Source organism: Rhinolophus hipposideros, assembly GCF_964194185.1.
Source record: "Rhinolophus hipposideros genome assembly, chromosome: 20".
In the NCBI taxonomy this organism is placed as follows: domain Eukaryota; kingdom Metazoa; phylum Chordata; class Mammalia; order Chiroptera; family Rhinolophidae; genus Rhinolophus; species Rhinolophus hipposideros.
The window spans coordinates 1,936,295-1,963,197 of NC_138066.1; the positions used below are offsets into that span (position 1 = coordinate 1,936,295).

At 53.0% G+C, this 26,903-nt stretch overlaps 1 protein-coding gene across 3 annotated transcripts in view; it reads left to right on the plus strand.

Moving 5' to 3' along the window:
- EPN2 (epsin 2) overlaps positions 1–26,903 on the plus strand; it is a 77,028-nt gene that overhangs the window by 15,203 nt on the left and 34,922 nt on the right. The window contains exons 2-3 of one of the 3 annotated variants that reach the window (XM_081027378.1): positions 16,327–17,090; positions 18,954–19,124. The exons of 1 other annotated variant lie outside the window; for it this stretch is intronic. In XM_081027378.1, coding sequence (XP_080883504.1) covers positions 16,496–17,090; positions 18,954–19,124 — 766 coding nt within the window. In that variant the 5' untranslated portion in view covers positions 16,327–16,495. The remainder of the gene's footprint in view (positions 1–16,326; positions 17,091–18,953; positions 19,125–26,903) is intronic. One more of the 3 variants, XM_081027379.1, reaches the window with a different exon arrangement.

The window sequence follows — 26,903 nt, forward strand, 5'->3', positions numbered from 1 at the left end:
CACCAGCAAGAGGAGCGGGAGTGTCTGTGTCCTCACTGCCTCGCGGCAGAAGGTGTAGCCGAGTGTGGAGTTTTGCCAGCCTGACAGGTGTAAAGACTATCTCAGTGTAGCTTTAATTTGTATTTTCCTGAAGCGTGAGCTGATCATGTTGTCCTACGTTGAAGGACCATTTATATTTTTCCGTGGAGCGTTGTTTTCCCATTTTTCTCTTGGGTTATTGGTTGCTTGTTTCTCAATTCCTGTGAGCTCTTCATCTTTTTGGAAGGGTAATCCATTGGGCCATGAGTTGTAAATACTGTTTCAGGCTAGGAATTATTCTCATCTAGTCGGATTCTTTAAGTTACCCCCTTCTACCCCCCACCCCACCCGACACTCACACCCAGTCTCCCGTCTTTAAGGATTCAGACTGTGGCCTTGGGACAGAGTCTGGGCCCTGTGGGGACAGAACCACAACGTTGGGTTTCTTCCAGGATTTTTAGTTAATTGTCCACAGACAGGTTTTCAACGTGAACATGAGATAGCATGGCTGTGTTTGGCTGTATCGGGATGGGTTAGATGACGCTGTGAAACAACCAGCCCCTCACATTCCGGTGGCCCAGACACGGCAAAGGCGCGTTTCTCCTCCACGCTGCGTATCCGATGTGTGTGGTCGTCAGAGCTGTTCACGGACCCAGGCTGACGGAGGCGCCATCTTGTTTTGGTTGTTAACAACTTGGATGATGTATACTTTAAGTACCGTGCAATACATTGCACTCTTTTGAAATACACAGTTTAATAGTTTTTAGTATATTTAGAGTTGGGCACCCAGCAGCGTACTCTTGTTTTAGAACATTTCATCACCTCAAAAATAAATTTTATACCTATTAAGCAGTCATTCTCTTTCCTCCTCTTGCCCCAGCCTCTGGTAACTATCAATCTACGTTTTATCCCTGTGGGCTTGCCTATTCTGGGTATTTCATAGAAATGGAATCGTACAATATGGGACCTGTTGTGTCTGGCTTCTTTCACTCGGCCTGTTTTCAAGGTTCATGCCTGGTCTAGCACGCACCCACACTTGATTCCTTTTGAAGGCTGAGTGTCATTCCATTATGCGGACGCATCACACTTTACTTACCCAGTCATCCGTTGATGGACAAAGTGATTTCCGCTTTTTGGCTATTGTAAGGAATGCTGCTCTGAGCACGGGTCACAAGTTTGTGTGTAGACACGTGTTCCTTTCTCTTGGGTCGATAAGAGGCTTCGGCCATCGCCACCACATTGGGAAAGGAATGTGGAGAATTACACATGGGCTTTTAAAAAGTTTGACAGAAAGCGACACACATTGCTTCTGTCACATTTTACTGGCCAGTGTCGTGGCTGACTTCAGAGGGCTGGGAAAATGCAGTTTTGTCACAGGCAGGCCCAGAAAGAGGTGAACAGGAAATATTTGGTGTGAGTAGAAGTAATTAGAGGAGAAGAGAAATGGACATTCTTGCAACCCAGGAGAATGATTCTGTATTGATAGGTTACTCTGAAAATGTTTATTAATAACGTGGGCATTCCAGGGGAGAAATTACCTAGAACTAATGGGTCGACCTTGAAAGCTGGTTGGTAGAAAGACCTTGACTCTTTCAAGAAACAGCTTAGAAGTGTGTGAAGATACTGGCGAGGAAAGGGGCAGTCCCGTGGAGGTAATGCTGAATTGGTTTAGGACTGGGCTCATCTGAGTTTTCACTGGAGGCCTTGCGGCTCGGGAGGGGGCACAGACCTCCACCCCCCGCCCCCCGGCTCTGCGACTTGCTCCATGTTCCTCACTGTCTCTCTGCTCCCCTGTAAAATGCCTCCCTTGCAGAATTGTAGCACATAGTAGGCTCTGCGTAAGTTACACCTGTCCCCTTGGTGAATGTAACCAGCAGCGGCCAAGCCTGTGGTCCCTGAATGAGCAGGCCTGGCCCTCCCCACGCCTTCGGTTCCTGTTTTCCTGGGGAAGGACTGCCCTGTTCTCACGGCCGGTGCTCCCCTGGGGTGGCTGAGAAGGAGGGTGGTGGCATTGACGTATTTGGTGAGCATTCCTGGGCAAATAAACAGTTCTCGGCCTCTGGCACAACGAAGTTCTACGTTGGAGCGTTTTCTGGGCAGTGGAGACACTGAGCAGATACGCACACACAGGCTTAGTCGTGGGTACTGGAAACGCAGCCCTTTATTATTATTTTTCTAAACAGAGCAGGACAATGGCAAGATAAACATTATTTGAACAAAAGCGTTTGGCTATTGGAGATAAAACCAAAAGGAAAATAACAACTTTAATTTCTGTTTAGTGTTTGTGTTTTGACATTTGGCAGCATTCTAATCTTTTAAGAATTAAAAAAAATTATATGGTATGCGAAGTGCTGTTTCTGCTTGTGGAACGTAGTGTGACATCGCCTCAGAAATCCCCCTCCCTGTCAGCTTGCTCCCATTTTGCTTTCCTTTTAGAGGGAGGGAGTGGTGAGAGGTCCAGGGGGGCCTGAAGAGGGCCCGGCAGAAGCCGGCGGGCCAACGTGCACCCTGTCGTCGGAGCGTCCCGTCCCCGTCTCAGCCCGTGCGCCCAGCTTCCTCATGCCCCTTACCTTGTGTGCCGCCCGCTTCCCCAAGGAGGAAACGGATTCATTCGGGCGACTGACTAGTGGTGGGGAGAGCAGCCATCTTTCCACTCTAGCGAGGTGTTATTTTTACACTACGACAATATTGAACGGACGTGTTTTATACTCCTTAAAAGCATCTGTGGGTCCTTGATTTGGAAGTTTGGTGAGGGGATGGAGAGGAGCAGAGAGATGGGGTGCCTGTAGCAGGTGGGGGTGGACTCGGCTCCCTGTGAGTCATTCCTCCCTGTGGCAGATGTGTGCAGGGCACCGCGCCAGGCGCTGTGAGGCAGGCCACAGTCAGAGACAGTGGGGCCCTCTGTCACCCCAGAGCCTGCAGTCCGGAGGTCGTGGGAGGTGGAGGGAGAGCCGGAAGGCAGGCGGGCAGCAGGTGGTGGGGCCCCCAGCAGAGCACCCTTGGAGGACAGGGAAGGGGGCAGGTGTGCAGTTGGGGCGGTGGGTTCACTTTTGTCCTGAGACTGGAGGTGGAGTTGGTGTGCACAGAAGTGAAGTGCGGCCTCGATCGGCCTGGGAGGCCCCCTTGGGCCCCCCGCAGGGGCATCTGCGCTGTTCGCTGGGCCCCTAGGAGTAGGCCTGGCTCTCCAGCCGCCCCTCTGCCCCCGCTGTGCATGGCACCTGAGAGCCTGCCTCTTGCCACATCCTCTGGACACTTCTCTGTTCCTGTGACCCCCGTCACTCCCTGGAAGGTCTCTACCACCCCTCCTGGCCCTGCCTGGACTTCCATGATGGCCGCTTGCCTCCGTATGACAAGCGTCATTGCCCGGTCCTCCCACCTTCTCCCAGAGGAGCATGCTGGACCCAGCAGTCCTCTCCGGCCCTATTCCATCTGCCACTTGGCCTCTCCAATCTCCATGCCTGTCTCCAGCCACATTTGTCTGAAGTGAAACTGCTGATCCTGCCTCTTTCCTTCTCCTGAGACCTGCACGCCCTCCCCACCTTTACGTTCTGTGAAAGGTGTCTCTGGCCACCCGCCCCCCCCTTAACCCTCCTCACACTGACATTGGCTGTCGGGTCGGTTCTCTCGCTCCATGTTTATGTCTGTCGCCCGCCTTTCCCCTTCCCTGCTGCACCTGCATGCATGCCTTGGTGTCCTCTCATTCCCCCTGTTGCAGGCTTCTGAGCAGTCTTCCCGCCTTCCCACAGGCCTCTCGCCCCACGGCGGCTGTAACCAGGATTTCAGAAACGCCATCCACGCAGCGTCAGTGCTCTGCTCCTAAACAAAACAGAAAGCAACTGGAGGAGCTTCGCCTTCAGCAGTATTTCCTATAATAAGTTTAAATGGTATACGGTTGAATGTCATTCATTTTAATAGTTCTTTATCTTAAAACTGCCATAGTACTTAGCAGTTCCTCGGAAAGCTAAACATAGAGCTATCACATGACCCAGCAATTCTACTCCTCAGTGTATACTTGGGAGAGCTGCAGACATACATCCGTGTGAAAACTTGTACACAGAAGTTCACAGCAGCATTATTCATAATAGCCCCACAGTGGGAAGCACCCGGGTATTCTCCACCTGGTAAATAGAAAAATCCAATGTGGGTGTCCATACAATGGAGAATTATTTAGCTGTAGAAAGGAATGAAGTACTGATACATAACGTAACACAGATGGGCCTTTAAAATATGCTAAGTGAAATAAGCCAGACACAAGAGGCCACATACTGTGTGGTTTCATGTATAGGAACTGTCCAGAATGCAGAGTAGGCAAATCCAGAGAGACAGGAAGTGGATCCGCGGTGACCAGGCGCTGGGGGAGGGCATGGGTACTGCCTGCTGACGACACAGGGTGTCTTTTCCGGGTGATGAAGATGGTCTGGATTTGATAGTGCTGGTGGTTGTGCAACGCTGTGAACATACTAAGTTGTGCGTGTGAATTGCACACTTGAAAACGGTGACTGACATGCTGTGTAAATTGTATCTCAATGAAAAGAAAAAGGCGCTCCCCCCATGCCAAGGCCAATAATAGAGGCACTTATGGTAAGAACTCAGTGAGCTAATTCCCAGGGCCGTGCCTGGCACATAGAAACCCCCTGTGTGAGCCGTTGTTGTTATTTGGGGGACGTGGAAGCGTCTTGAGGGTTGGCAGGTCCAGATTTCCCAGTGTGCTGAGTGAGGCTCAGCAAGACCGCGCCTGTCTCCCGAGACCCCGCACCCCACACACCTCGCCATCTCTGTGCTCTGCCTGACCGGCCGCCCGCCCTCAGACACTGCGCTTTGCCGGCGCGGCCTCAGGTGCACTTGGCAGCCCACGCCTGTGGTCTTCTGGAGAGCTGCCTGGGGCACCACGTGTGCACTCTGCTTCTGACGTCCTTGGGGGCTGCTGTCCCCCCAGCGCAGGCTGGGAACCCCATCGTGTGCTTCCCTGAGTCCCCAGGCCTGCTGCTTCATTCTTGCCACACCGAGTACCACACCAGCATCAGCTAAGCCACTGATATGTCCTGGCACGGTAACGATACAGTGTTTTAAAGCAGGACAGCAAAGCCATTTTTAAAATACAGTGCAGAGAACATCTGTGTACCCTGTAAAGGAGCAAGTCCACTCCTAGGCACATACTCCAAAGAACCGTGGCGCACGTGTCCCAGGACACTGTCATGTACATGCCAGCACTGTTTGTAATAGTGAAACGTTGGAAACAGTCCAAGTGTCCATTGACAGGAATGAGTGGGAAAACGGTTAAATGTGAACATAGTCAAAGGTTACACAGCAGTGAAAATGGATGAACCAAAGCTAAGCTATACACAGGCACACGGGTGAGTCTCAGGAAAGTCATACTGAGTGACAAAAGCAATCGCAGAAGACCATGTGTTGCTTAGTTTTATAACACTTTTATAAAATTATTTTCTTTTTTGAAAAGCACGGGACCAGACACCCCAGAACCTGAGCAGTTTGCCTAGTTGGGCACTGTGGTCATGCGCTAGGCCTAGCAGGAGCCGTGAGGTCGTGGGCACACGTATGTGCCTCACGTGTGGTTTGCGCTTACTGTTTTTATATGTACCCGATAGTACATAATAACAATTTGGAAAAGAGGAGCAGTGAGACGCTAGGGTTGGCTCAGGCCTTTTCTGAAGCAGACTCTGACATACAAGAGTTAGAAGGGACATTTCCTCCTAACGCAGCCAGTCAGTGTGGCAGAGTAAATAAAACACCGGGAATGTCTCCAGCAGAAGAGGAAGGAGGGAAATGATATTTCTGTTCTGTACCAAAAAAGGAACTTTACCTTTCAGCATCGAGACCCATTTTTTTTCTGAGTTGTGTTTCAGTTGATGACAGCTATTTGAAAGGAATGCAGGCTTCTTGGGTTGTTCAAGTTGATGTGACGGATTCAGTAGAAGATACAGTTATATCCAGAGAGACGTCATTTCTTAAGGATGTGAGTTCTAAAGAACAGTTTTAAAAATAGTTTTGGAGCCTCTGGTATTTCAGACTTCCACGCTGACTGATGTCACTGGATTGCCAGTCTGTAAATCGTACACATTTCAGGCTGAAGTGTTCCGTGCGGCACTGACCCTCTCAGGCCTCGGCGTCTGCACGCGGTGGGTCCTTAGGCCTTCAGTGTCAGTGACTTTTCCCCTCTCGCTTGACTGAGCGAACTGTGGGGAAAGGGTATCCTGTGGCCAGCTGAGCAAGGAGGGAGTAAGAAAACATTTCTGCCACCTTCTCTGCCACCTCTGCCAGTTCCTGCCACCTCCTGGCCTCTTAAACATCCAGACAGGAGGAGCCTTTCTGGGCCTGCAGATTCATTCAGCAAGGAAAAATTCATTCTCTTTATGACTTTGAGCACCGGGTTTGTCTAAAGTCAGACAGAATAAGAACTAGTGATTAAGACGATGGACCAGAAGCTGGAGATCTGGAATCCAATACCGGTCCTGCCACTGGCTGGCAGTGTAGCTTGGGCCAGTGACGTAACCTGTGTGTGCCTCGGCTCGCTCCTCTGTGAGAAGAGGGCAATAGGAACGCCCTGTGGCCTGGTTACGAAGATGCAGTGAGTCAACTCCTGTGGAGTCCTTAGAACACGCCTGGCGTGCCGTCTGGGCTCAGTGTTGGCTAGCTTCTGGTTAGAGAGCCTCTTCTGTTTTCTATTCCTCTTCTAAGTCTGTCCTGTTACAATTACTGGTATCAAAAAGTTAGCACACCCAGCAGACCTTTCTCGGAAGTGCTAGCTGCAAAGGAAACACGCTGGAGTTGGTGGCCATGCTTAACCCCTTGTATGCATGGGCAGGAAAGACATGCTGGGACGGTCCCAGCTGCCCACGGGAGGCGATGACCGCCCAGCGTGTTTTTTGTGGAATGCTGCCATAGGCTTTCGTCTCCGGCCTTGGAAGTTCTCCTTCCGTTGTCCTAGGGACCGGCTGAGAAACCTCCTTCTACATGGACTCACCTTGACGGGGCCAGGTAGGAGAAGTGGATGTTTAGACATCCGTGACTTCCTGCTCCCTCCCTAGGCACCTCTTCACAGCAGCCCTCAGCTGTAGAAACAGAGGTTCAGAAAAGCTCGTTGACTTGCCTCGGAACACCCAGCTGGAGAGACAGATTGCAGACCTGTGTGGTCAGAAGAAGAAATACCATTCAGCCCTGGCTTTGCTCCTGAGCACCAGCTCTCAAGGGCATCCAGTGGTCTCCGTTCTGGGGCACGTGTGCCACCCGACGGGGCCCAGGCTTCGGCAGCTCTGCATTTGTGTGGTGAACATCTATTAAATATCAGGTATGGACAGGCCCTGTCCTCACTCCGTGTGTGCTGGGCTGACAGTAAGTGGAATACAGCTGTCGTTTTTAACTCAAGTGATAGTAACCAAAAGGGAAGCAGGAACTAGGAGAACAGCCCCTACGGTGTTCACTCTGGTGGGTCTCCACGTAGACGGATGAAGGATAATTTTTTATTGTTTTTTGCCTCTGTGTTCATTCACTCAGATGTTTTCTGAGTGCTCTCTGTGTGCCAGGCTCTGTTGTAGGCACTGAAGAGACAGTGGTGGAGCAGGCAGGGCCCTGCTCTCGTAGAGGGCGTGGGGGGGGCGGGGGCACAGGTCATAGACAGCAGCATAAAAAGAAGGACATGCCCGGTAGAGACGGGCTCTGCCGAAAAGTAAAGCTGGTTATTTGCTAGAATGACTGGCTGGTGGTCCCGAGGAGACCATGTTGACACCGGGATCTAAATGACAAGAAAGGGCAGGTCTAGTGACAGTCCCTGGGAAGGATGGCAGGCAGAGGACATGGGGGTGGAGTGTGCGGCGGGAGCCAGTGTGGCGTGCTGGCTTCCCTGAAGTGACTGAGCAGATTGTTCCAGTAATAAGGAAAGTGGCTGGAAAAGAGCGCAGCTCGCTGGTGGCACAGGGAGAGCTGACCTTTCAGTGTCGTCCCCTGGGCCCACATTTAGGAGAATTTGGCTTATCCTTTGCCCTTTGGGTGCCGCTAGCCTGTCCTCTGGCTCTCCACCTGTGCTGCCCAGGGCCGGGGTGGGGGGCAGGACCACCCAGTGAGGGTCAGCGGACATCTCCCATCACTCCCCCAGCTGCTCACAGACACCCGCCTCTTTCCCCCACAGCCGCTGTGGGGAAAGTTAGACATGACCTCCCGGAACTCCTGGTTTGAGGGCAGAGGTGAGCAAACAACTCATTTTTCTCATGGCTTTGGTTTTGTACTTACATAGTGTGGAAATACCTGTTCCTTCCCTGCAGGCTTCCCTTTGGCAAGCATCCTGAGCTCCTTTTGAGTGAAGTGTTAGTTCACTGCTGTGCCTGAAACCAAGTCGGGTGCCCCGGCCTAGGGGACCCACAGTTCACCCTCCCTTTGCTTCCACTCTCTCACTGGCTCCTCAGGAGATGGTGACAGCCCAGCACTTAGTGCCACCACAGCGACCAGCCAGGTCTAAATTAAGCATGGACTCGTGGGAATTCTAAGTTTTCCCATGCAGCTCTGCCTTTTTTCCAAGTGTCTCAAGCTGGAAAACTGTACCGATGAAATCGTAGCCTGCAGCTGGGCCTGCCCGGTGGGGGGGTGTGGGGAGCTGGGGTGGGGGGCTGGGGTAAAGGGTGTAAAGCCATCAGATGCCTCACTGCATGGTCCCCCGTCTCCAGGTGGCATTGCCATCTGTCATTACTGGGTATTTCTAGTAGCAAAGTCACGGCGTGTTAGAAAGGGAGACTTGCTGGCCCACAAGCTGCAGTCCTTGGAGGAGGGAAGCGTTCTGAGGGCTGTTGTTCGTACTCCCAAAGGCCCAGGGAAGTGCTACCTTTTTGCCCCCCCCCCCCCCCCCCCCCCCCCCCCCGAGCCTGTGGCTGGGGCTGGTGGGAAGTTTGGGCTCTCCCTGACACCCCGGACACAGCAGGGGATTGAGCCATTTATCAGAAAGGGGGGCTGGGAATTAGGGGTGTGGGGAGAGTATCGGGTCCACGTGTCATCGTAGCAGTGGGGAGCCTGGTCGGTCACTGGCATGCCTGCTGCCGCAGGTGGTCACAGCTCTGGACGAAGATCCCTGGTGTCTTTCCTCCTGATTCTGAGTGCTGTACCACACCATACTGTTTGCTTTTTGGTATGGTTTTTAAAGAATACTGTCCATGGTTGGTCATTTGCAAATGAGAAATGACCCATTTGCAAATACCGAAGGGGGGTCGGTATTAAAGAATTCTATGCTTTTTAATGCATGATTATGCCTCCCCTTGGTCCAGGCATCAGGGCCTTTGAGCCTTGACCCTGTAAGGGACTCGAAGCTCGAAGCTCGTCACCCCCCCACTTCCTAGCCAGGGGAGGAAGTCTAAGTGACTGTGTCAGATGGCCAGCCTGCAGCCGGAATGGCAGACCCCAGTCTCCTGACCCTGGGCCTGCTTCACGCAACTTTTACAAATGACTGCACTTCGGCCTCTTGAGCTTTGAGCTTTGAGCATCCTGAGCCTCGCCTTTGCGCGGGGCCTCTCCAAACCCTTTGCGTCCCGCCAGGTAGGTGTACTTTTTCTCCTAATAATGCCACCCTGAGAGTTGAGCCACGTGCCTTTGTGCTTGACCCGCTCCTAATTCTTTGGAGTATACTATCTTTTCTAATAAACTTCACATTTTACCACTTAAAAAGAAAAAGACTGCATTTCAACACGCGCGTAGTCTGCCCCCACAGGCTGCTCTTCCCAGAGACTAAATGGTCGGCGCACATGGGTAAAGAAAATGGAAATTCCTTATGTATACTTACTTCCTGCTTTTAGAAAAATGAAGGCCATGTACAGTCATAGGAGGCGGTCTGACATTTCATTTGAGCTCTGCTGTGCTTGTTCCAATGACTGTCATATCCTGGGAGCAGCCGCCCAGCTGGCTCTTGGTGGGAAGACCTCCTGCCTTGTGTGAAGGGTGGCGGTTGCTCGTGTGGGGGCAGGGTGTTGCGTGCCAGGCGTCTTTAACGTCCCCACCTGACCCTGGGTTAACCGACAGCCCCTCGGGGCTCTTCCACCCCTAAAGGGTGACTGGAGAGTGCATGAGCAATTTAACTTTACCTGCTTTCTTATGGACAAGTCAAGTCTAAAAGTCTAAGATGTTTGTTCTCCCTGGGAATTCTTTCAGCATATGAATGCAAACATTTTTTAAAGCCTACTTTTTGGATAGTGATATAAAATTTGATTCTCCACTCAACAAGAAGTCATTGGAATTGAGATGCCCACATTCAGTTCGTGAAGAGGATTTTTTTTTTTTTTTTTTTTTTTTTGCTGAATTTCTCTGTTTTTCTGGTATGTGTGAAATAAAGGAACCTTTTTTTTTCTTTTCCCGTCTGCATGAGTAGTACTTACAGGCGCTAAGTCACTGCTAGCTTGGCCGGTGCGAGCCATAATCGTCCTTTCTCTTTAGGCTGAAATGATTGCCATGGAGAAGACAGTGGCACTGTCTGTGTTGTCCTGAGGGCCCTTGTCTTCTGGAGCGCCAGCGCTTTGGTCTCAGACCCCCCCCACCCCCCACTGAGCCTCTTTCTGATGATGCTCGCGGTGCTCTTTCCCCAGTAGGAAGGTGGAGCTGTGTCCTCACTCACGGACTCAGGCACAGGACTATGAAAGCCAACTAATCAAGCCTTGCAAAGCTTTCCACAAATGTGTTTGTGCACGTCACGCAGTGACGCGTGGCACCGCTGTGCCCACAGATCACCACGGCAGCTTGGTACGAATGTCGTGTCCCCTGTTCCTGTGTGTCTGGAGTTCTGGACAGTGTCCCTAGGAGATTCTGGCGTGTGCAGTCCGTGGGCCATTCTCGTGTGACGCTGCAGGACAGGTGGCTGTACCGTGTTCCCGCTCCTCTCCCTGTCATCTGCCTTGAGAAGAAGGAAGTCCTGTGAAGTCGCAGGCGGCTGCCAGACACAGAGAGTCTGAGCGCCATGTGGAGTGAAGAGTTTTCAGTTGCGTCACTTGGTCATATTTATTGGTTCTTACAGCAGTGCTGCAGGCAGTATGGATTGACCTGAGCAAGGTTTGGGGGGAGGCAGAGATGATTACTGCTATGCCCTCATCACTCGTCTTGATCCCTGATCCCTGAAAAGCCACGGCCGGAATCTCCTTAGGGATTTGGTATAGACCCTGGCGGACGGGTGACCGTCTCCGCAGCACATGGTTAGCCATGTGCCTTGGTGTCACGGAAGCCCATTGGTAGACACGTGGCATTGAGCAGGGACCCATGTGGGTGGCTCACAGCCACGAAAGCTGCTTCTTTCTACCGTAGTGGGAACTCCAGACTTGGAAGGAATTTCCCCACCCAGCTCTGGAAGCCCTTGGAGCACATTTTTATGGAATTCTTTTTGCCTCCAGGGGCCTCACCCTAGCCTTGGAATTTTTTGTTTGTTTAGTTTTGTTCTGTTTGCTGTTTTATCCAGTCTATTTCCAGTCTCCACTGGCTTTCAAATTCTCATGTGTTTTCATATATACCGGAATTTTCTTCCCCAGTTTGTCCCCTGCCAATGTCACCTCATCCAGCTGTTACTTGAGGGCCACCGTCAGAAGCCACTCAGAGAAGAGCGATCATCCCAGACTTTGGCTGCGGGTGCCTGCATTGTGAGCAGTGACTTGCCTCCCTGGAAGGGACACAGCCCCTCAGTCAGCCTGGGGCCACGGGTCAGGTGGCCGAGCAGAGCCTGGCTGGTGACTGGGCACGTCTACTGGAGGCGCTGTTGGAGGCTCTGGGGCGGTCCCTGCTCTCCGTGCTTCTGGCTTTCCTCCTCTCGGCGCTCGTTGCACATGAGCTGCGGAGATGGTCAGCCGTCCGCCAGGGTCTACACCAAATCCCGAAGGAAATTCTGGCTGTGGCTTTTCGGGGATCAGGAATGAAGACCAGCGATGAGGGAATAACAGTAATCGTCTCTCCCTGCCCCCAAACCTAGCAGGGCTCACTGCTGCAAATGACAAAAGCACACACTGCTGTAGGTTACAGATGACCCCGTCAGCTCATGCGGCTAAGAAGCCCACAGGTTAAAGGCTTCAGGCACAGGTGGAGCCAGAGGTGCAAAAGGATGTCGTCCTGTCTTGCTCCTCCTCCTCTTGGCTCCTTGCTTGCTTCTGCGACGGCTTCAGTCTTAGTAGGTAAACCCTGCCCTGTGGTGGCTTCCAGCAGCTTAGCAGCCCTGCTGGTTTCCTAGGAGTTTCAGGGCCCATCCAGAGAGGTCTCCAGGTGGTCCAGCTGGAGGGTCAGCCCGCCTGTGGCCCAGGCGCTGGCTGGAGGCCCGTGGCCGGCGTGTTCCTGGCCACTTCTTCCAGGGAAGACCGAGGCTCTTCCCAACACCAGGGGCCATGGGTGCTGCACAGGCAGGAACGACAGATTCCTTTCCAGGAAATACTGTGGCTTGAAGAACCTCCCTTAGCTGTGGGGACCAGCTGTAGACAAGTGAGTGTCCTATTCCATACTGAATAGACTGTGGCTTTTGACCTGCGTCTCTAGAGTGTTCCCAGGGCCCTTTGCAATGCCTGGCAGAAGTGCAGACTGCCCACTGTGACACTCCCCCACACCAGCTGTTGTGTTGTTTCTTTGCTGTTGGTTGGATTTTATCAACTCAGCGTGGTTACCAGTGGTTATCTCATGTGCATCAGAAACCCTGATTCTTAAAATGAATTATTAATACAGTTTCAAAACAGGCTTTTTCAGGGCTGGGCTGGAGTGGGGTGGTGTGCTGGGGGTGTGGTGATTGGGAGCCCCTGGTCGTCTCATCCAGGGAAATCAGTAGGTGTCCTGTGCTTCCTGTTCCAGCTCCTTTTGGTAGGTGGAGAAAGCTTTGTTTGCCTTGACAAGTAAATCCCAACTTGGAGTCATTTTGCTGTCTCCATTCAGAAATATTTAAAGCTGTAACAGACTTGTACAAACTCACGTGCTTCATTTACCCCTTAGGTGAAATATTTCTAAGTAATACCTGATAACAGAAGTAGATTTCTAAAGGCATTTCTAGTTACTGTCGTTCTAATGGCAGTTGTCCCTTCATTTGTCAGTATGTATTTTATAAAAATGAGTCCTCCCACTTTTTTTTTTGTCTGTACTTTAACAAAATTTATTTTTGCTTCTTGTTCTGACAATGTCCCCCTACCTCTGTCCTCCCCATGTCTGGCCTAGAGGAGGTCCTTAATAAATGAGTACATGTTTATGAATTGACCGCATTTCCCCAGGCTTGAGTGAAGAGCCCAGAAGGTAACAAATTATCCTGTTTTAGTTGCTTTTGTGTATGTACATTAGTTCAGGCTCAGCAAGTTGGAAACAACAAAACCAGCAGATTGAGAAGGAAAGTTCGGAAAGGGGAACATGCAAACTATTCAAAGGGCAGTGAGAACAAAACAAGACTCAGATACTAGAAATGACATGATATGTACTTGAGGGTGGTTACGCTTGGGGCTGGCTTCTGTGGGGGCACACCCGGAACAGCTGAAGTGTTGACCACCCAGACTTGAGGTTGAGGAGAAGTTTTAAAATGGGAAAAGGAGGTGTGACGTCCACAGGGACAAGTGTGACAGAAGCACGGAGGTCCCCGTCTTCAGGGTCAGGAGGCTGGGGGGGCCACGTGCCCAGGCTGGCACAGCTCTGGCCCTGCAGCCGTCTCACGCATCACCGCGGCCGGAATTGGAGGTTTCGGTCTGCAGAGTCCCGCGCGTAACCTAGTTGGCCTTGAGAATAGTTTCTTAGAGGTACCTTTGATGCCCTTTCCCCTATCAGGACTTTCTTATCTCCAGATCTCGCCCTTCTTACCATTTGTTGGGCCTGAAAGCAGCCCTTGTCTATAGCTTTAAGAAAAAGGCAGGCAGCCATTCAAATCACATAGACTTTATGTATTTTTTTCCTGACATATTTTATTAGCTTTTTCCTTCTTCTGAAAACCTATTTCTAACTGCTAACAGATGTCTTTGCAAGTGGAGCCGGTTAGAGGAAGCCCACTGACTTGGTCTGTAGCCCCCATTTCTAAATTGTCCGGAGTTCCTGTCCCAGCCTGTATCTGGGAGGGCAGAGGCACCCCCCTCACTCACAGGAACTGCTGCCTTTTCTTTGCCATCAGAGACCTGGGAGGCTCGTGGGTGCCCTGGCCTCTTCCTGGGAGACCCCAGGAGCAGCTGCTCTAGCCCCCCGTGCCTCCCTCCCCAGGTGGCAGGAGTAGAGGAGGGTCAGCGGAGCCCCGTACATCATTTCTCCCTCAGGAAATTGTGTTTTTTAAATTATATTCTCAACCCCTGGGGCCTTTTTACCAGGACTGTTTGTGCTCATGCTTACTTGCAGCTGCTTCCTGACCTGGAGGAACGTGGCCCAGGGTCTCTTTAGGGGACGGATTCCAGCTCCACCTGCTTCTCCAACAAGCAGAGCAGTACCTGCTGTGCACCAAATGGAATGACAAATGGAAGTGCCTGGTGGTCCTTGGCTTTAAGTTCATCTGAATGTAACTTTTGACGAGTATTTGTGCTTTAAGCTGGGAGATGCCCATTAAAAATCAAAGTGTTCTTTTTCCCTTTTTGAGGCCCATCCCATCTTTACCAGCAGGGAATGTTTCTGTGAATGAAAAACCTAATGAAATCAAACATGCAGGTCACTGTGAAAGTGACTGCAGGATATGACTGCTTCCAGCTGAAGCTCCGTTCTGTGGAGGCAAACTCTTGTCAGGGTTCAGGGCGCAGAGAAGGCCTCGCTGGCCAGAGCAGATACATTGATTGTCATCAGGATGAAATTCGATGAGCTGTCCCTTTCTTACTGGTATGGCTAGTGTGGTGAGTGACCCCTGATTGCATTTCCTTCTCGTACCTTCTGTGGACGGATTCGTTTGACATGCCCATTGCCTGCCTGAGGCTTTAGGTGAAGGTGGGTGGGGGCCGCTCATTGTTTCTCTAGCACAAGCAGTGAGCAGCTTGGCAGAGTAAGGGCCGCTGCAAGAGGAGGGAGGAGGGCCCTAGCCCGGGGACTGAGTCTGCTCCAGGTCTCAGGTTCCTTTCTGTACCAGGGGAAGAAGAATCTTTACACAGGAGGTTTTCATGGTCGCGGAGACAGCCTGGCCTGCGAAGCCCCGCAGGTAGCTGGGGAGGGGCCGTGGGTGGTGAGGGAGCTTTGTGTGAGAGTCCAGCTGTGCTGCTTGCTCTTTGGCAGCCCTGGAGTCTTCTGGGCCTGTTTCCTGATTTCATAGAGAAGGGGTAACCTCCGTCGCGCCTTCTCTTTCATCCCTTTCAGCAGGTCTCCTCAGCTTTGAAGACCATACTGAGGGTTATTTCGGACAGAAGGCCCTTTCCGAGCCTCCCCTGCAGCCCCCAGCAGCCAGCTGGGTTGCTTGTCGGCTCTGCGTGTTCAGATGCCTGTGTGCAGCTCCGTCCCCTGCCAGACGGTGGTCTTCCTGAGGAAAGGCACATGGTCTTTTATCCGTTTCATCAATTTATTCAAAGAGTTGATATCCATGTCAGGCACAGTGCTAGGCGCTGGGTGGTCCTAGGGAACGAGGCTAAGCAGGGTCCCACTGTCGGCGGCGTGGAGCTCACTCCGGCTTGCTAAGGGTGGGAGAGGAGTACATGTGTTTGTGGCGTAGGGCTGGGTCCGCCACTTACTGCAGAACCCTGCGCCTCCGTCTCCTCCAATGCACGCGCGGGCGGTGCGCTAGAACCAGATTAGTTCTAAGGTGCGTTACACAGCTCGGGTCAGATGCTGGAGAATTTTGAAAGCCAAGTGCAGGGCCTTAGCTGTGCTCTGAAAGAGTAGGTGGCAACCTTTGCAAAAAGTCAGGAGAAAAGCCGCGCTCACTCACGGAGAATCCCAGTTAAAAGCACTGGACTGAAGCCAGGGGTTAAGCCGTTTTAAAGGTGTAGGTAGGCATTTTTGCATTAAGATAGACCTGAAGTGAGAGGCATTCCTGCTCTCAAAGATAATTTAAAATGTGTCAGGACCAACCTCCCCCAATGTTATGAATCTTCTATAACTGGCTTTGCCGTGCCATGAAAACGCAACCCATAGACGAGCCATTCCAATGGAAGCATTTTGAAAACAGAACAAAAAGAGAAAATAGCCATAATGTTTACTTCCTTTTTTCCAAAGGCTTAAACTTGAGTTTAAATTTTATTCAGTATTAACCTGTAATATTGATCGTACCTTCGTTTTGAAGGAAAGATGGAATCTCTTTCACCCCAGGGAGGCTGGAGTGGGCCCTCTTATTGCCTCCCTGACACACCTGCTGTTTATAAAACGTCTGCGCCAGAGCGTCCGGCTGTGTCCGGGGAGCTCGTGGCACAGTGAGTGGTTTTCTTTCTGTAGGTCATGGCTTCCGACTCCTCGGCCCGGAGGCTGCAGCGGAGGAGATGAGTGTCCGGGACCTTGCCCCACGCCTGTTCCGGAGGCGAAGCCTTTGCACGGTGCGCACTCGCCCGGGACGGGAACGTTTCTCTCTTTGAAGGGCTTTACGTTGGTAACGAAGAAAACAAAGATGACGACTTCATCTATCAGAAGGCAGATGAAAAACATTGTCAACAACTACTCAGAAGCCGAAATCAAAGTCCGGGAAGCCACCTCCAATGACCCGTGGGGCCCGTCCAGCTCCCTGATGACGGAGGTCGCGGACCTGACGTACAACGTGGTGGCCTTCTCGGAGGTCATGAGCATGGTGTGGAGGCGGCTGAACGACCACGGCAAGAACTGGCGGCACGTGTACAAGGCGCTGACGCTGCTGGACTACCTCATCAAGACGGGCTCCGAGCGCGTGGCCCAGCAGTGCCGCGAGAACATCTTCGCCATCCAGACCCTGAAGGATTTCCAGTACACCGACCGCGACGGCAAGGACCAGGGCATCAACGTGCGTGAGAGGTCGAAGCAGCTGGTGGCCCTGCTCAAGGACGAGGAGCGGCTGAAGGCTGAGAGGGTCCAGGCTCTCAAAACCAAAGAGCGCATGGCCCAGGTCGCCACCGGCATGGGCAGCAACCAGATCGCCTTCGGTCGCGGCTCCAGCCAGCCCAACCTCTCCACCAGCTACTCGGAGCAGGAGCACGGCAAGGCCGGGGGATCGCCAGCCTCCTACCATGGCTGTGAGTAGTGGGCGCGCTCCCCGCCCCTGCCAGAGCACGCTGCCTGCAGACCCGGTAGCGCTGGGCCACAGGTAGCGTGGGTGCCCTTGGGCTAGGTGAGGTCTCGCCTCTGTCCTTTATTCTCAGCTTCTGGCAGCCCAGACAACCGTGCCCTTGGTCTATCAAGTTACTGTTACAAAGGGGTGTTCAGCCCCTTGGCTGCCCTGACTGGGGGTCTCGAGACCCTCTGCTGCTTTGTGGTCTGATTCTGCCATCTGGGCAGGACTGGCCCTCGGGGAGAGGCAGGCCTAGAGACAGGTCTCCTGTTTCCTCCTTGGAGAAGGGCTGCAGTGAAGGGGTTGGCTTGCAGCACAAGCAGTGTATTGGGTAACCAGGGGGAAACAAATGCTCTTTCTCGATAATCTTGTTTCTTTAATGTCATAGCGAATGATTTTCTAATAAGTGGGCTGCAGGTTTTCTGACTGGCCCAGTCATACCCTTTAGCATCACAGGGCACGAGGTGGTGTGTGTCCGTCTCACAGAGGGAGGGAGAAGGCCAGACCTCTGCAGGGGTTTGTGTGGTGAGGCCTCCTGTCCCAGCGTGTGGACGGGCCTCGGGGCTGGTTTGGTTGCCTGGCTGGGTCTGTGCTGAGTAGCGCTGCTCTGGTTTCTTGTTTGCATGTTGGATTACTCGGGGTCTTTGCCCAGTGTTCAGAAGAGAGCTCAGGGAACAGAGTAGAATTCCGGGCTTGACAGAAGCTGGTCTCTGAGCTGGCATCCTGGTTGCTCATTGAAAGTGGTCCCAGGAGTGGGGCCCCCCTGCCGCCACAGTTGCGTGCTCAGACAGGTGGTCCTGGCTGGCCTGCGGTGTGGTGTGGGGGGGGCGAGGGGACATGTAGAAATTGCCTCTTCTGTCCATAAAAAGGAAAGGGCAGGTCCTCCTACCCTTTCGTTTTGGAATCAGTAACACCGTGTCAGCGTAGCACAGCGTTTTTTTTTTTTCCCGAAAGTTGTTTATAGTTTGACAAACCCCTGTCAACTTTTGCTGGCGAGTGGTTCTGTTACCAGACCACTTGCTAACATTTCCTGATTTTGCAGGTTTCAGTTTGACATTGTCCAGGCACCAGCAACGTTTTGAGGAATGTGTCCAATGGGAGATTTACATAGTAGAGTCAGACTTCCTACCTCTAAGAATTCTAAGTGATTATCAAGCTTAGAGAGGTTAGTTTTTTCTCGTCCCATTTCTAGTTCTTGTTTCCTCACTTAGTGTGCACTGCTCTGCTTAAGCAAATGTTGTGACCTTCATGAATGCACTTGGGAAAAAATAAAAATATAACCTAAATCTGCAGAGGTCTTCCTTTGGGCTAGGGTGCACCTATAAAAAGGAAGACTGCCCTGTAAGAAGTGAAGGTGTTTGTCTCCCTCAGGGAGCCTCTCTCCATCCCCCAGAAAGGGCCCTGTGGGCTGCGTGGGTCTCCACCCTCGTGGGCCTGCTCGTAGGGAAGCGGGTGGCTGAGCTGCGTGGCCACAGGGAGCTGCTCCTCTCTCTGCCAGAGGACATGAGGCGAGGAACTGGAGTAGTGTCCCATTGCATCCGAGTCTGTGGGATGTCCCGGGTGCAGGGGGAGGCCATGGGGTGCAGGAGTCCTGGGGCCTGCATCGGGCCCAGTCATAGGTCCTGCCCGGCGTGTGCTGGCTGACTGCTGCTGCCATGGCCCCAGTTCTAATAGTTGCTGGTCCCCTCAGGGTCAGAATGTGGTCAGCAAGCAGTTCACTGCCTCCGCGCTGTCCCTCGTCGGCCTTGGCTCCAACCTCTGCTCTGCCTCCCCCTCTAATGGCATGTCTTTCTCTGTGTGTGTGTGTGTGTGTGTCCCTGCCTGACAGCACCCGAGGCCTCGCTGTGCCCCCAGCACCGCGCAGGGGCCCCGCTGGGTCAGAGTGAGGAGCTGCAGCCGCTGAGCCAGCGTCACCCCTTCCTGCCGCACCTGGGGCTGGCCTCCCGCCCAAATGGTGACTGGTCCCAGCCCTGCCTCACTTGTGACCGCGCAGCCCGAGGTGGGACGGCGGTTTGCTTTTCTCCTTCCTAGAAATGCTGGGCAGCTTCCTGGGGGTGTGCTTGTCGTGTCAGTACAGCCAACTCTCTCCCTGTCTGCTCTGGGCCTCGTGGTCCAGCCTCCGGGGGACCCAGGGCCCCTTTCTTGCTGTCTCCTTAGGAGCTCGTGTCCTGGCCACGCTCCCCTCACCATCCCACAGGACTTGCTAGAAGCTGTGCTGCAGGGTTGACAGGGGAGCTGCTATTTGGGGGGTTGTCTGTGCTCTCCTTGCCTCCCCACGCCCTGGAAACCTGGAGGGGGCTCTGCTGTCTGCCAGGCCAGGCGTGGTGGACGCTCAGCCCACTGGCTTGTTGAGCCAGAAAGGTGTGGTTTAAATCTCACAGCACCAGGCGAGGCCGAGGGCCTCAGTGCACAGTGGCTGGGAGTCGTCACCTCGGTGCAGTGACACGTGCCTTGCTGAGGACAAAGTGGGATTGTTGTTGCTTCTCAATTAACCGTTGTCCTGCCTGAAATGCCCATTACCACGGTGAACAGAGAGTTAGCTGTACTGTCAATTCTAGGTCACGGGTTGGAGGAGACCTAATTCAATGGGGAACGAAAAATGGGCCTTCTCTTTTGACTGATTAATAATGTATCCTCGTCAGAGTCTACAGCTGTTGCAGGTGAACTGAAAACAGATTTCACTGTTGCCTACAAGAAAATGCTCGCAATCTAATTTACTTTTGGTCCTCAGTGGGGCCCTGCGACAGAGAAGGGGCACCGATGAAGAGCCTTTATGGGGCTCCCCAAAAAGGTGGCCAGCCTTTCTCCAGCCCTGGAAACAGTTAGTGTCCATTCACATCTCATTAGTATTGCAGCTTGTTTGACATGGACATTTGTTGATCACGATATTGAACTCTGGGATATTTTCCTTTGTGTTCCCATCTTCTCCTAACAGTTTATACAGGATTTTGTAAGGAGGGGCCAGCCTTGCAATGGAGAGAAGGCAAAAAGGTCAAAGTGTGTTTTCGAGGAGCTCCCAGAGGTACTGAGGCGCTTGCCCATTTCTCCCACTAGATTTTGGGGGCTATTTCCTGGCAGGTTCTCAGTACTGCCCAGAACTCCAGGAGCTCCCCCTTTGTGTTTCCCAGGTTCTGCTAATTTGGTAACTAGTAAGAGCGGTTCTGAGTCTGGGTAACTGGTGTTCACTTGGCCCTGCCACTCTCCGGGGACATTTGCATGGTAACATCAGGCACCATGTTTCCGCCGTCCTGCCACTGCCTCCCACTGTGGCCAGGACGTGGCACTCCGCTCCCCAGCCGGTCTCCTCCACCTCTGCACCTTTGCCGTGCAGTCCCCTGCACTGGGGGGGCGTCCCCTGAACATCTGGCAAGTTTCTCAAGGTGTAGCGCCCATGTGGATTTCTCTCTTCAGCTCTGGTAGAAATTAAGGATAAAAATGAGTTGGTTTTTTGTTTTTTTTGGGGTGTTTTTTTTTTTTTTTGACAATTTCTCATGCCCTAGATGAGTTCTGGGCAAACAAGTGTCACGTGGTGTCACGTTTAATCCTTTAATCATTTAGTGTGTGCATTCTTTTCCGTCCATCACACTGTCCCCATGATGGGGGGCGTTGGGCTCAGGCCCCCGTCCACTGACTGCTTTCTGTTCTTCCTTAGCACCTAGCGAGGTGCTGAGTGGGAGGTGAAGGCTTGGTCTGGGCACATCAGCGGATTTGCTTTGAACAGACTGGCTTGACGTCCAGCAGAGGAGAAGTCAGACTGACGCCAGCTAGCCAGAAACGGTCTCGTGAAATGCAGGCTGGGAGTCAGGGGAGACATCTGTGAGGGGCACGCCTAGGACCCCAGACCCTGCAGTGGAGGCCTGGTGGGCACGGGTGAGGCCACTGCCGACAAGGCCCTGCCCGGGGTCGCCAGCGCTGTGGGGAGGCTTTGGCTGCTGCTGTGACGATAGTGGTCATGGCGAGGGTGCAGGAGAGCTTCCCTTCCCACACCGCGTCCTGCGTCCTCCCTGTTCCCTTCCCCCTGTCCCCTCCCACCTTCATCTGCACATCTGACCTTGGAAACCCCTCCAGTGCTGTTCGTCTCTAGTTCCATGGCCGTGAATCTGTGCCCGCTTTCTGATTGGTTTCCTCGTGAGGCTCCCCCTTCTCCCCGTGCACCCTCCATGGGTGCGTTTCTGAGTAATGCCCTGATGCTGGGCTTCAGAAAGCTCTTCTGGTGCCTCCGGAGTGCGGCCCAGAGCTTTGTCCCGGCAGACAGCTCCCTCCCCGGTGGCCCTTGGCTGCCACCTGCCAGCTCAGGCCTGCTGCTCTGCCTCGGGCACCGCTTGGAGTGAGCCGGCCCCACCGCACTCTGGCTCCCCCGTTCCCTCCTTCATTCACCACGTGTGTATTGAGTCCCATCGCGTGCCAGGCCTTTGCTAAGCACAGAGCAGAGCCCCGTCACTATGACTGGGAAGAGAGACAATAAATGTAAGACATTATATGTGTTACGTGACAGTGCTCTGGAAAACCGCCAACAGTCCAGGACAACCCAGCTGGTGTGAGGAGCAGGGAAGCTGGTCTGCAGTGCTCAGGGGGTGTTAGAACAAGCCTCTGAGAAACTGATATTGAAGCAGGATTGGGGGGGGGGGAGAAGGAGCTGTGTGAGGGTCTGGAAGAGCATTCCATGGGGAGGGCGGGAGCAGCAGTGCAAAGGCCCTGAGGCGGGCGGGGGCGGGGTGCGCAGGGTGTTTTCCGAACAGGAAGGCGGCCATGGCTGGGGCTGTGTGAGGGAGCGTGGCAGAGGCCGGGCCTGAGGGTCCTGTGCGGCGGCGGCTCGCGGCGGCTCGCACTGCCTGGCAGGGAGCAGTGTTTCCCTTTCCCAGTCCACCGCAGACTGATACTTTCCTCTCAGTGTTTAGATTTTGTAGCAATGTCAGATTGCTCTGCCAGTCTGTAAAACCTTTATCTCAGGCCCTTACCTTGTTGTTACCATGCGGAGTCCACTGGTGCAGGGCCTTAGGGCCACTGGCTTTTAAAACTCGGTGAGCAAGGGCTGCGGGAGAGTCTGGAAGTGAGGAGGGACTTGATGTGACTTAAGGATGAGAAGGCGGACGCGGACCCTCCGGCTATGTATGGAGCAGGGCGGGCCCAGGGAGACCAGGGAGACACGAGCAGCCGTAGCAGGTGGCAGGCGACGTCCGTCTGGGGCTGTGCAGGCGCAGTGAGTGCACAGGACAGCGACAGGCCGGGTCGGAGAGAAGCGCCTGGCGTGAGGGAGGCTGTGAGTGGCACAGGTCTGAGCAGAGCGGGGGGCACGTTCTGGACAAGCTGACGAGTCCCGTAGACACGCAGGTGGAGACGTGGAGAAGGTCTGAGAAGTGGAGGCTCAGCGAGAATTCTGGGTGGAGATGCCTTCAGCACTTGGGCCTCACCTGCACTCACGGTCGTGTTTCGTTGTCTCTGGTGCACTGGCTGCCCACCCCCCTGGGGCAGGGTCCTCGGCTGCTTCACGTGATCCTGGCACATAGGTGGTGCTCAGGACAGCTGTGTGCAGGCAAAGCTGAGGGGACCAGAGGCTGCTGGGGCTGGGGTGGGTCGGAGGATGGCCAGCAACCCCGCAGACAGGGCAGCGCCTGTCCCCCCACCCAGGGCTCTGTCCGCCCTCCCACATCCTGCAGCAGGCTGTGGAGAAGTGGCAGGAGCCCTCATCCACGGTGCTACAGGGGTCCTCAACATCACTGCTGTCCTTTGTCCTGGCTGCTCCACCGTCAGGGGCTTAGACCCCTGCTCCCCATACCGCTGTGCCTGGTGGGTCTCCAGGAGAAGGAAGCACTGCCAGCTGGCTCTCTTTGCTCAGCTCCCTCTGCTCGGCAGCCTGAATCAGGACGCAGAGCCCGAGCTGTGCTTGCCTTGCTGCGGTATGGTTCTGTCCCGTGTTCTGGGTGCCTTGGATTTCTGGGTGGGAGGTCAGCATTCCCATGCTTAGAAAAAGGAACAAAAAGGAAGGAGGACAGAGAATAGAAATCCTCGAATCTCTGACTACTTCTGGTGAATCAGAACCAACCTGAAGTCCCAGAACCGAGGTGGACAGTGACATGCTTTGCATGGGGTGGGTGTTGCCCCTGCGGCTGTCCTGCTGGACTCCCGCCTCGGTGCCCCTTCAGCACCACAGAGAAGCCATGAAGCCATGTGTGGTGTGGCTCAGGGCTGTTCCCAGGGGCACTGCAGTACTTCCTCAGGCCACCTTTCCCTTTGGGTTGGGAGCCGCATACGTAGGGCTGCTGCCCCTCAAACACCATCGACAATGATTCACCAATTGATTACTGGAGATTATGACCGTTTCATTTATTTGCCCTGCTTCACTCTAGAAAGGATTGGAGTTGGCTTACAAAACACATGCAATACCAGAGGAGGAAATAGATACCAGGAAAAACTGGGGCAAAAGGAAAAAATGAAGGTAAGAAAATAAGATAAGGCCAGGGTCACTTATAACTGCTGGAAGTAAATCCAGGTTTGGCTTTGAACTTGTCAGCCGCTGGCACCAAAGAGGACAGTTCCCTTCAGTTGCTGGACCAGAGTGCAGGACCCAGCCGGGGTCCGGGAGGCCAGGTGCTCGCTGTGCAGGAGGAAGGGCAGGGCCTGAGGCTGTGCGGGACTCCAGTCCGCGGCCCTGCTCTTTGCCGGCCTGGCCTGAGTCCAGGGCAGCACAAGCTCTCGCAGGGAGGGGACAACGCATGGCTCTCCCACTCCCTCCATGGTGACCGGCCATTCTTAAACATATTTGAGAGCCTCTGAAAGCTTCTGTGTGCAACACTTCTTTCCAGTGTGTTTGGGAAGGCCCCAGAGACAGCCAGCCGTCCTAGACTCTCCAGGAAAGCTGGTTCCCTACAGTGCAGGAATCTCAGGGGTAAGTGAGAGTCGCTGTGGCCCCAACCCTGCCAGCCCGACTGTGGGAGTGGAGCTGGAGCGTGTGCACACACGGAGGAGAACATTTTCATAAGAATGAGGCATTTGAGAAGAGAGTCTTCGTAGGTCTATTTTTGAAAACTTGAGGATGTGGGTAAATGCATTAATTGCTTAAAAAAAAACCCACACCCCGCCAGCGCATGCCTCGGGAGCCCTTCTGGGTGGGGACTCAGAAGGAGCCTGGGTCAGTTGAAGCCTCCAGAGAACGTGGGAGGTGGAGGGGAGCAAAGCTCTGAGGCACAGGGCTGAGTGACCCTGCCCAGGAACAGGGTCGGGGGACACGAGAGGGGCTAAGAGGTGGGTGGTGGCTGCCAGCCAGGTGACACCCCGGTGTCAGAACGGCTAGGGACAGCCAGCCCTCAGGGACCGTCCACCTTTCTTTGGGCTGCATCTCAGCAGATTGTTTTCCAAAGGGGGTACACTAGGAATTTGGTGGGAGATGGGATTCATTTGATGCCGCATTTTGTTGAAACAAGTATGTTCTGTAAGTCATAGGACACCTGCATGTTTGGCGGACAGTAAGTCCCAAGGGCAGAGGCAGGTGCTGGGCTGGCAGCATTAGCTTAGGCTGGGGGGGAGTTCGTCTCCTCAAGTGGGAAGTGGAATCACAGAGGAAGCGCCAGTGAGGCCAGCAGACTCGGAGCTGACAGCTCATTGATACATCTATCCAAGGGTCACACGTAAAAGAGGCTCGTTCTTGCCACAAGGGCTGGGGACTTCGGTGGGCTCTGAATGTGCCACCGTAAGGCTGCTGCCTGGCCGAGCTGCTCAAGGGGGTGGTTGTCCATGACGGCCAGCAGGCGTAGCGAGTGCCCCTCCTCTGCTTTCCCTTAGGAGGGGTCCCCCTGCTCCCCTCACCTGCTGAGGAGGTGGGCAGCATAGGTGTAAGGACACTGGGGGACACCCCCTCACCCCAATCCACTCAGTCATAAGTGGTGACGGCAGAATTGGAAACCAGGTTTTCTAGAACTGTGGTTCTTTTACTTTGCTGTAAAGGAAAGTTTCTAAATTGTTTTACAAAGTGTTTCAATATACAGTGTACACCTGTTGGAATTTTATAATTGTGTGGTCCATCCATCTCCTGTAATGCTTTCTTTTATTTATTTAACTTTTATGGTTTTTAAAAGCAGGGATACCTGTTTAAACTGTTACTTAATGGGGACCCAGATCTGAAGGTGCCCCTCGGATTGTCAGAGTCGAGAGTGCGGTGTCCCTGTCCGCACTCTGCGGTGTCCCTGTCCGCGGCTGACGGGGCAGTGTTGGCCGCTACTGAGTGAGTGACGTTGACTTCTGCCGTAGAAAATGGAAGTTATGAATGCAATATTTTGTATTTATCCGTTTGTCTTTAAAGCATCCTTTGTAGGGTAGGTAAACAAAGTATTTTTTATAAACTGTCGGGAGTGGAGTATGAAAAACGGAAAAGGGGAGTTTAAGTCAGGTTCCATTACACAGTCACACAGCTGTGAAAGTGGTTGATTCATGGCTGTTTAGTGGCTGATTTTAAATAGTCAACTTCAAGGGGGCACTTAAAAATTATGTAAATAAAAATAAGAGGGCGGGTCTAAAGATTTCTCTTTGTATGGGAATATAGAGCGCGTAATTTACAGATAATCCCTATCATGTCATTCTGTTTTATTATCTTCACAATACTGTTTTTTCTCATTAGTTTCAGGTGTACAAAGCAATGTACTAGTTAGCCATTTACCCCCCCATCACAAAGTGATACCCCCCCAATCGGCTAGCCCTCTGACATCCTACGTGACCCTAACTATACCGCTGACTCTGTTCCCTACGCTGGCCTCCACATCCCGTGACTGTTTATGTTTAGCTATAGCTGACGCACAGTATTAGTCTACTTCGGGTGTACACTGCAGTGGTCAGGCATCTACACCATCTGTGAGGTGGTCTCCCTCGTACGTCCAGTGTCCCTCTGACTTACGTAGTCTTCACAACACTATTGGGTATAGTTCCCATACTGCACTTCACATCCCCGTGATTATGTTGTGACTGCCAGTTTGTACTTCCTAACCCTTCACCTGCTCCCCCACCCCACCCCCTCCCATCTGGCACCCATCAGTTTTTTTCCTCCCTATATCTCTGAGTCTATTTCTGTTTTGTTTGTTCATTTATTCTGTTCACAGAGTACTTGTCACTACCTGAGATGATCACTTAACTTTATTTTCTGTCTTGCTGCACTGAGACCCACTGTAAGAGCAGGGGCCTTGTTTATGCTCAGGAGAGGTGTTCAGCAAACACTGAATGAATGAATGAATGAATGAATGAATGAATGAATGCTGAACAAGCCTTAGTGGTGGGGGTGGGGGGGGATATTTATGTGATGCGCTTGTCTCTGTTGGTGTCTGTCCAGGCATGAGCATTAGTCTTTGGAAAATACATTGTGGGCTTCTCCAGCAATACACAAACATTTTACATCACTGTGTAGTTTCTCCATGCTTTAAAGTTGAGTTTAGCAACAATATGACTCATCGTTGCTAGTAGTTGTTTAGTAATAAAATGCTGTTCTTCATTTGCCAGCTTCCTTTCCTCTTTTCCCTAAGTCACTGCCCTCCAGCTGGCTGCCCAGGAGCTTTTAAATGTCTCAGAGCCTGGGCCACACATGTCTGACCAGTCAGGATGGAACCTCTGGGATAGGCCCAGGCAGCACAGAAGGTGTACGCTTTGGGATTGCAGTGTGCGCCTGGGGCTGAGCACCGCTGCCCCGTGGTCAGTGCAGTGTCGGGATTTGTTCAGTTGAAGGCTTCTCCCTCCCCTCTCCCTTCAATTGAGGACCAGTCGCGGTGCCCTTTGAGAAAGCTGTCTAGTCAGCAGGATA